Here is a 10,717-nt window from a genome sequence, read left to right on the forward strand (position 1 = left end):
GTGTACATACAGTATCTCACAGAAGTGAGTACACCCCTCTTATTTTTGTAAATATTTTATTCTATCTTTTCATGTGACAACACTGAAGAAATGACACTTTGCTACAATGTAAAGTAGTGAGTGTACAGCTTGTATAACAGTGTAAATTTGCTGTCCCCTCAAAATAACTCAACACACAGCCATTAATGTCTAAACCGCTGGCCACATACTCACTACTTTACATTGTAGCAAAGTGTAATTTCTTCAGTGTTGTCACATGAAAAGATAGAATAAAATATTTACAAAAATGTGAGGTGTGTACTCACTTCTGTTCTGTGAGATACTGTAACTACATAACTTCATGCCTTTACAAACATTTTTGTTTCCCTTTTGAAATTCAGTGGAATCCAATGCATTCCTACTATATGAGACAAACATCTCCCACACACACTCAATGGCAAACAGAAGATGTTAGGTTTTCAAAGCATGAACTATGAACTTTTTAACCGATGCTCATGCATTTAAACGAGGCCGTGCTCTGCTTTTAATGAAAAAATACATGAATAAGCTAACCCTTTATATAACCTCTATTCATCTCTGTGGTAAAAGGTCATGTTTTAATCTGACGTTTTCAGGTCAGTAAATGTAAAAGACCACCATTTAAAAAAAAAAAAAGGGTAATATGATGTCTCTTCAATGTCACATTACAAAACATAAATGCATAAAATAAAATAAAACGCATCTAAACTTTTTAAGGCTTTTATACGTTTTTTTTTCTTACCACATTTAGTTTTAAGCGTAGAATTAATTACAAAATTTAGTGAGGTTTAAAATGAACTTAAAGATTTTGAAAACAAGTGATTGTATTGACCTGAGCGGCTGTGTGTGTGTTTTGCAGGTATACAAGGTGTTGTTGAGGCTTATCAGAACTGCCTCCCGAAAATCCAGTTGTACGGTCCCACTAATATTGCTCCCATCATCCAGAAAGTTGCCAACTCTGCCTCCGAGGAGATGCACACCAAAGAGGCCATGGTTAGTCAGAGAGAGAGAACACCTTTAATTAGACTGAGGAGCTCAGTTTCTGCACAGCACCATATTGACTCCATCTGCTTTACTGATGTTGCCTTTTTGTAAAAACAACCCAAGTTGCTGATGTGTATAGAATAGAAAACATGCTGTCGAAAAGCACAGCAAAATTATGACTTAATCAGGATTTTTGTCACATTTTCTTGTATAGTATTAAAATATAAAATTAATATAAATTTACTTGAGAAGCCAAACTGCATTAGATGAAAATGCTTGTTCTCAAAAAAAATTGTTTATTTACTTAACTACAATTTATTTGATCAGTAAAAAGTGATATTGTGAAAAATAACAATTTACTGTTAAGTGACTTTTTTAATAGTCGCTTCAAAAAAGTGACGATTAAATCTTAATATATTTTAAAATGCAAAATCAGAATTTTAGGTCTAGTCTTCAGTGTCTAATATGCTTTGGGTGCTCAAGAAGCATTTCTTAATTTTATCAATGTTGTTATTTTTATCAATATTTTATCAGTGTTTATCAATTGAAAACATTTTTATAATTTTTTGTTTAATGAAAAAATTAATAAATTTGAACCGTCTACCATTTAAATGTTTGGGGGAAATATGATTTTTTTTAAAAAAGAGATAAATAATATTTTATTCAACAACAATGTATTTAATTGTTGAAAAGTGACAGTAAAGACGATTTCAAAATATTAAGTCTAAATTAATTCTTTTTCAATTAAATGCTGTTCGATTAACTTTCTATTTATTAAAGAATCCTACAAAATTATCAAAGTTTCCACAAAAATTTTAAGCAACATTGTTAATAATAAAAGACATTATTAGTTGAGCATAGTATTAATTATGTTACAGAATTACAGAAAAAATGGTTATTTTAAATTGTAATAATATTCCTATTTTACTGTATTTTTCACCAAATAAAGTACAGCCTTGGTGAGCATAGGAGACTTCTTTCAATAACTTTGAAAATATGAATCTAATTTTATTTCTTACCTCATTGGCAAGAAACCGTTTGTTGGTTATAGTGGGGCTTTGAGTGCAAGACAAAGACAAACACCTGTGCGAATCTCAATTTTTAAATGTTCTCTCACATTTTATTAATCTCTTTCCTCCTTTTTCCTCATCCATTAGGAATACTTCATACTGCTAATCCTGACAGATGGAGTGATCACAGATATGGCAGATACACGAGAGGCCATTGTCCACGCCTCTCACCTGCCCATGTCCGTCATCATCGTCGGCATAGGCAGCGCAGATTTCAGCGACATGCAGATGCTGGACGGTGATGATGGAATCCTCCGCTCTCCAAAAGGAGAACCCGTCCTGAGGGACATCGTGCAATTTGTGCCCTTCCGCAACTTCAAACATGTGAGTAAAAAACAGCATCTTAGTTCACCGCCCCCCAAAAAAAAGTCTTACGTTGTTGAAGTAACAAAACATTTCTACACAACCCTTTTTATTCACATTTGAATTCATTTTAAAAGAATCCTGTCAGGATCAGGTGAAACCGTGAACACAGAAAGCAAAACTTGAAAGTTTTAAGGAATTACTAACAAGTTGAAGCTTAATGAACAGATGTGTCTAATGAAGAGAAATTCTTCATGCCAGGTTTGGTGATTTAAGAAACTGTATGGTACCTCTGGTCTGGGTATAGTCACGAAACCAAACTACAAGAGGATTCCGTACATCTGAAGGCATCCAGGTTTCTTTTCATCTCTCTCCTCTCTCAGGTCAGCGCATTGCTCTCACAGCTGTCTCTCTGAGCTCCAATAACAAGCATCTCGGCGCTGGAACAGAGGGAAGGAAAACATCAAAGCTCTTAGATTTTACAGGCCTGTGTTTAGTTTAATTAAGGAGCGTGAAATCATTCATGTAGAACAGTCTTCATTATGAAAGCATTTTTTAAGAGACATAACCCAGCAATATTCCTGCCTCTGAAGCTGAGTTCATGCAAAGTTCAGGGGGGGGGGGTTATTTCATTTTGAGTTAAAATGAGACACACTTACATTTACATTACATTTAATCATTTAGCAAAGGCTTTTATCCAAAGTGACGTACAAATGAAGAGAACAATATAAGCATAATTTAAACAGGCCTTTGAAGTGGGCAATAACCCCTGGCAGTGATGTGTTTTCGTGTAGGTGATTCTATGCTAAATCTAATATTTGACTTTTCTTCTTTTTAAATGTTGTAGATTTAAGTAGAAAATGAGAATCGCTAAAATTATAGGATATATTTTGAGACAAAGGTCTTCTTAATGATTACCAGTTTGGTTTAAGATAATTAAAGCAACAGTTTTCCAATAACTAGAAGAATATGTAAAAGTATGGTATTTGGGGTAAAAGCGCCCCTGCTGTTGGGGCGAAAGGCACAATAATTAACATGATAATTAATAGATGGCTGACTTTTCCAATTGTTGACATGACATGGTTCATATGGTATCATATAGCCTATTATGTTGGGTGTCCACCTTAGAGATAATCACCATGTTTATAATGAAACCGTCATATTTAAAAACATGGTATTAATCATATCATATAATAAAATAAAATTTGTTGTTACTACTGCAAATCTATATTAACTTATTATGGGATCTCCTTCAATGCTTTCAGAATCTTTACTTTTTATTTTGTTTCTGTATTTTAAAATATGTTTATATTAACATTTTAATGACAGTATATTTATTGAACATTATTCATCAAAATAAGCAGAAAATAGCCTAACTTTGGTAAAGTGATTGATTTGAACAAGTATTAACTTAGTGTGCCTTTTACCCCGTGATTGTGAAACACGAAACACCTCACATGATTTTACGGTGAAATGTGTCATTTTTCATGTTAATCAGGTCAATTTTGATCAAGAAATATGCACTGTGGCTTTAATTCAGCGTAAGCGGCGCAGCAAAAATAGACTCGGCGCCGAAACTATCGCTAAACTGCCGCGCATTGCCTTGGTCATTGACGAGTGTCCGGATGCAGTCTCGGATGAAAGTCTTGATGATTTCAAGGTTTTGGACTTACGATCACATTCTTCCTGGTTTGAAGAGTGATGAACTCCAAAGATATCCTGACTCTATGGTGATTGGGAGTTTCTTCCCATGTGAGAAGTTAAAAAGAGTTAAGAGACATCAGCTGAGATCCTAGGATCTTTGATGAATGGAAAATCAAGGCCGCAAGGCCTGGCACCGGCTTAGTGTCTAACAGAACTGTAGACTTCAAGAGGCGGTCACTGATGTGAGGCCTTTTAAACTCTGTGGCGATCACTCCTCTCGGGGGTCAAAGAGCCAATGGTGACTTTCACTTTCGGAGGGAAAGTTTACGACTCTTTGTCTCTGAACATGGTAATTTGTATATGTAATTCGACTGGGGTTAATGCAAAAACTACTAAAGATTCTTAGGACACTAATATGTCGCATAGGTATCAACATGTAATATCCACTCTCGATTAGATCATCCGAAGACAAATTCATAGATACTAAACATGGCATAGGTAAGGTTACATGAACGAGTGGTTCTATCGTAAGCATGCATAAAACAGTATACAATACAAAAGACAATATACAAGAACAGTAATAATATAAACAATGACCTGAGGATATGTGATAGGAAGGTCAAAGAAAAATCTGTCTCTGAATTAATGAAAGTCGTTTCCTATAGCAGTATGTGTCTGTTTTAGAGAGAACTGGGTAGTGGGAAGATTCTCTCTACATACTTTTAGGTCGTAAAGTTTATCTGATCTGGGTGAGGTGTTCTGGTTGCCATGGTAACCAGGGGCCTGGTGTCGTTCACAGACATCCTGGCACCCAGTATGTTTATTGGGTGAGGGGTCTGTGACTATTTGTTAATCTAATGAATAATTGATTTGTTAAATCTAATGAAAAATTGTGTCTCAAAAAGTGAAAGTGACATACGGCCAAGTATGGTGACCCATACTCCATCCAAAGTGCACACACACCTTGAACACACACCCGGAGCAGTGGGCAGCCATTTATGCTGCGGCGCCCGGGAAGCAGCTGGGGGTTCGGTGCCTTGCTCAAGGGCACCTCAGTCGTGGTATTGAGGGTGGAGAGAACGCTGTACATTCACTCCCCCCACCTACAATCCTTGCCGGACCTGAGACTCGAATCATACAATCCCCTGATTGGTCCAAATGCTAAAGTATTTCAAAATTATTATTATTAGCATTATTTATTGTTGTATTTAAAATAATTATTATTATTTCTTCTTGGCCAAATCTTCAAACATTCGTTTCTTCAGATTCGTTCATTGTTGTGTTTTATTTTCTCAGTTGTTATGTAACTGCTGATGCAGTTATCCTTTTTAAATCTTCAGGTTTTTCATTTGATTTATTGAACCTTTTGTCCAAGGCTTGTTGTGCAATAAACTCCAGAGAAGGGCTTTGTTTTTCTTTTTTCTTCACAGCCTGGAAGACGGCTGTAAGGAAACCTGCTACCTCAGGTCAACTTCTGCAATATCACACAATTCATAAATATAGCGCAACTCTGAAGGTGTGAAGTTGGCTGTCCGATACAAATGCTTCGGCGAGAAACCGAGCGTGTGTATGTGTGTGTACATGTTTATTTTTAGCTTTGTCCTGCTGGGTTTTCTCTGGTCTGTCTCCACCTGTTTTGCGGACAGAGTGAAATAGGAGTGACACTTTTCCTGTATCACCTACTCAAGCACAAGAGAGTGTGAGATTTCATCTATATTCCTTTCTCTCATCCTTCTCTCTGTCTTTTCTTCCACACAGGCCTCTCCTGCAGCGCTGGCTAAAAGTGTGCTGGCTGAGGTTCCCAATCAAGTGGTGGATTACTACAATGGAAAAGGCATCAAGCCCAAATGCATGACAGACTTTGAGTCTTCCAGAGCGTTCAGTCCCTGAGCTACGCACAGCCATATTTGTCTCAACTTCAAGATATCTTCACTGATCATTTCAGAGCTTGCTGTATTAATATCGGAATCGACAAGCAGGTCCATCCTTGTTGTTTTTTTTCACTCAGGTTTCCAATTGCATCGGGCAGAAATGTCCATATTTTTTACCCAGTTGTTAGTTATATTAAAGGTGCACTCAGTTATTTTTATTTTGGTTTCCCTGGATAATATGGCATAATATCATCTTGGACATAAAGTCTCCTTTAGCGTCTTCGTTAGAGGGCCTGGTTCCATGCTGGAAACACTGGTTTGAATTCCGCTTGGAGCAAGAATGAGTAGAGTAGAACCAGAGGGGTTATATTGGTGCCGTGACCCGGATGGGAGTGAGGTTTAGGGGCGGTGAGTGTAACAGAGGACAGTTTCTTATTTCTTTATCTGATAACACAGAAGTTACTAAGATAAAGTGAGTTGTATTCAGTTATGTGATCTCAACATGGCCGCCCCCATGAGGTGACCTGCTCTCTCGTGAGATGATTTTAAACATTTAAAAAGTGTTATGTGTAAAATGTGGTTGAAATCACTGAATGCACCTTTAACATAACATTGGGATAGATTCCTTTAATTGCAACCAAACCAACCTGCCAGCACATTTTAATCTGCCATCACCTACTCTGTGTAAATAGAAGGAAAGCCGAAAGAATGAAACCTTCAACTGGACCGTCTTCCTTTAGATTCAGATGCCAGACTGATTCCAAGTTGCATTTGTTCATAAGTGTTGGCTTTTGTTATCTTTTGTTCTGTTAATATTATTTACTGTTATTTTTGGTGGACCTGCTATAAAAGGGCTATATAGTCCAATATAGCATAATATTCCAATGCGTAATAGTTTAGGAGGCAAGTGATTATTGGATATTGGCCAGTGCATGACCAATGCTCAGTTAGTAAACACTGTTAGTCCTTTATAATCCAAAGTGCAACCATTTTATTGTTTTAATGAATTTACCTGCAAAAAGTTTGTGGTTAGTAAGAATTTCATGTTTTTAAAAGAAGTTCCCTATCCTCACCAAGGCTGCATTTATTTGATCAAAATACAGTAAAAACGGTAATTTGATTAAATATTACAATTTAAAATAACCGTTTTCTATTTGAATATATTTTAAAATTTGTTCGTGTGATGGCAAAGCTGAATTTTCAGCATCATTACTCCAGTCTTTAGTCTCACATGAACCTTCAGAAATCATTCTAATATGCTGATTTGGTAAAATAAAAATACAAACGAACAGTATTTATTTGTAATGGAAATCTTCTGTAGTATTTCAATTGTCTTTATTGATACTTTTAATCAATTTAATGCCTCCTTGCTGAATAAAAATATTTGTTCCTTTCTTACCCACCCCAAACTTTTGAACGGTTGTGTATTTATTTTAAAACTTATTTTTAATGTGAGGCCTTTATGACTTACAATTGTTACATACAATTAAGTGTATTGTATATAGCTCTATAAAAAATGCATATTTATTTGAAAGCATGTGGAATGGATTCAGTGAATACAGTATTTAGGCATTGTTTGTTTTTGTTCTTTTCTACAGGTTTCTTGATATTTGTTTTGCAGAATTTCTTAACCTAATCTAAGTCATTTCAAATATTTGGAAATAGTAGATGTGTATTTCTGGTGCTGTCTTAGACACATTTCTCATTTCCTTTTACACATTTCTTTCTTTCTTTCCTTCTTCCTTCCATTTGGAGCGTGTGTGTGTATGTATGCTTGCTTACTACCGAAACCAGGACTGTATTTTGCATGTTGCCAATAAAAAATGTTTTTCCCACTTTTGTTTCTCACTTTTTGTTTTTATACTCTTGTTCACTGGATGCACTTGCTCAGCACACACACCCAGTAATACTGATCCAGAGTTTCTTTAATGCTACAATACTGTAATTCACTAAATGAAAAATTTAGAGGGAAGCTTGAGTGTAAAGGCTCTTTAACAGGCATCAGAAGACCTTGAGAAATAGAGTTCTGGAGGCGTGATCGACTCTTTGAGTCAGAGGAATCTTTGAAGTCTAAACACACAAACATGCACACACTTCTCTCCAAACATGCACACAGCCTTTCAATTAGCTCCATCATGTATTTTTAAACACACAGATCTCCAGGACAAGATTAGGGGTTAACAGGAGAAAGAGAGATCATGTCCTTTATCATATCCAACAGGTCCATTAGTCAAAGATTCAGCAGGTTATTTATTGTTAGTGATTTTGCAGATACTTTCTCATTCAAAACAACAACAGGGAATGAAATCTGAAGTTGAATGTCTTTCACAAGGACACAGTATTGCTAGGGGACTCCCATTAGATCTCCATTTCATGAATATTCACCATCTTTTAAGTAATAAGCATGAATATTAACTAAGATGAGTATTCACATAGTGCTGTCAAATGATTAATCACATACAAAATAAAAGTTTTTGATTACATAATATATGTGTGTGTCTACTGTGTATATTTACTATGTATAAATACATACACATGCATGTACTATATATTTAATAAAAATATGTTATGTTCATATATTAAATATACATATACTGTATATATATATAAATTATATGAATATAAACATACATGTAATATACATGTAAATATTTTCAAAATATACACTGTATGTGTGTGTATTTCTACAAACATAATAAATATACACAGTACACTTGCATATATTATGAGCACAAAAACATAAAATATTTCATAATATCACTTTTCAATATGTAATTATTTAATTATCGTTTCCTTTATTTGAACTCTTAAACCTTTGTTTGAATGTATTAATAAATATATAATATAGTATACAATTTAGTTATTTTGAACATTCAATGTATGTGCATGTTAATTTTTTCAGGCGGTTTTGAGGCTGTGTACCACTACGTACACTCAGATTCAGATTCATCCAGCCTTATAAATGTCTGAAATCTGTGTGGTCAGTTTATCCTGGTGTCTGGAAGGGATCATCACCTGCTGCTAAAATATGTACATATGTAATGCTCCTCAGACCCCTGAGTGTGAACATCACTGGCAGCGGGCTGGACAACATGTGAGATTGGATGAGGCAGATAGCAGGAAGGGTAAGGGAACTGGCAGGTCAGAGGAAAACGTAACTGGCAGGTTGTAGGAAGAAGCAGCTGGCAGGGTTGAGTTAGCTGGCAGCATGATGGAAGTAGCAGCTGGCAGGAAAAGCGGGGGGCAGATAGGTTTCAGTCTGCAGCGGTTCTGAGGTCTTCAAGGAAAACCCATGGAAGTGCCAGAGCATCTGAGGTCCTGCTCAAATCCTTCACCCTCCTGATATTCAAATCAAATCCCTCACCACCTCCTCTGTCTTTTCTGCATCTCGGCTTATCATTTGAAGTGCATGAGGTTGTTAAATCTGACAGATTTCTAAACAAATAATGTTTGTTAAATGACAGAATGACTGAGTGTCTGGCAGGGATTAGGTTTTGTAAGACAAACAAGGAGATTCACCAAAGGCATTCTACATATTATCAGAATCAGAATCAGCTTTATTGCCAGGTATGTTTACACATATGAGGAATTTGTTTTGGTGACAGAAGCTCCACAGTGCGACAGAATGACAGTGACAAGACAAGACACAGATAATAAAGATAATAATATACAAATATACAAAATAGACAAAGTGCAAAATAGCACAAACACAATATACAAAATAGACAATTTAGTATGTACAGGTATGTTGGGTGCAAATTTCAAATGTAATAAGTATGTGTGTTAAATAAATAAATGTATGGTAGTGCTGTGTGTTTCATGTTTATTGTTAAGTGTTCAAGTGTTCATGAGATGGATTGCCTGAGGGAAGAAACTGTTCCTGTGCCTGGCCGTTCTGGTGCTCAGAGCTCTGCAGCATCGACCAGACGGCAGCAGTTCAAAGAGGGAGTGTGCTGGATGTGAGGGGTCCAGAGTGATTTTGCCAGCCCTTTTGCTCACTCTGGATGAGTACAGTTCTTGGAGAGTGGGGAGGGTTGTACCAATGATTCGCTCAGCAGTCCGGACTACCCTCTGTATAGTCTTCTGAGGTCAGATTTGGTAGCTGAGCTGAACCAGACAGTTATTGAAGTGCAGTGGATGGATTCAATGATGGTGGAGTAGAACTGTTTCAGCAGCTCCTGTGGCAGGTTGAATTTCCTCAGCTGGCGAAGGAAGTACAACAGAGTTCATGACAATAGAGTCTATGTGAATGTCCCACTTCAGGTCCTGAGAGACGGTGCTGCCCAGGAATCTGAAAGACTCCACTGTTGTTACAGTGCTGTCCATGATGGTGAGTGGGGGGAGTGCAGGGGGGTTTCTCCTGAAGTCCACGATCATCTCCACAGTTTTGAGTGTGTTAAGCTCTTTAATCTCCTGTCTGTAAGCAGACTCGTCACCGTCCTGAATGAGGCCGATGACTGTGGTGTCATCTGCAAACTTCAGGAGCTTGACAGAGGGGTCTTTAGATGTGCAGTCGTTGATGTTCAGGGAGAAGAGCAGTGGGGAGACGACGCAGCCCTGAGGGGCGCCAGTGCTGATCGTACGGGTGCTGGATGAGAATTTTCCCAGCCTCACTAGCAGCTGCCTGTCTGTCAGGAAGCTGTTGATCCACTGACAGGTGGAGGTGGGCACGGAGAGCTGAGTTAGTTTGGGCAGGAGGAGGTTTGGAATGATTGTGTTATAAGCTGAGCTGAAGTCCACAAACAGGATCCTCACATGAAGATCGAATATCTGCAAAGAACATATTTTGATATTGTTTTGTTAGGAACATGTTGCAACATGTCACAG

At 37.0% G+C, this 10,717-nt stretch overlaps 1 protein-coding gene across 2 annotated transcripts in view; it reads left to right on the forward strand.

Moving 5' to 3' along the window:
- cpne4b (copine IVb) overlaps positions 1–7,718 on the forward strand; it is a 30,377-nt gene extending 22,659 nt beyond the window's left edge. For both annotated transcript variants that reach the window (XM_058754426.1, XM_058754427.1), the window contains 3 exons: positions 878–1,011; positions 2,160–2,396; positions 5,778–7,718. In XM_058754426.1, the coding sequence (XP_058610409.1) occupies positions 878–1,011; positions 2,160–2,396; positions 5,778–5,909 (503 nt within the window). In that variant the 3' untranslated portion in view covers positions 5,910–7,718. The remainder of the gene's footprint in view (positions 1–877; positions 1,012–2,159; positions 2,397–5,777) is intronic.
- Positions 7,719–10,717: the final 2,999 nt, after the last annotated feature.

This window comes from Onychostoma macrolepis, chromosome 19, assembly GCF_012432095.1.
Source record: "Onychostoma macrolepis isolate SWU-2019 chromosome 19, ASM1243209v1, whole genome shotgun sequence".
Classification (NCBI taxonomy): domain Eukaryota; kingdom Metazoa; phylum Chordata; class Actinopteri; order Cypriniformes; family Cyprinidae; genus Onychostoma; species Onychostoma macrolepis.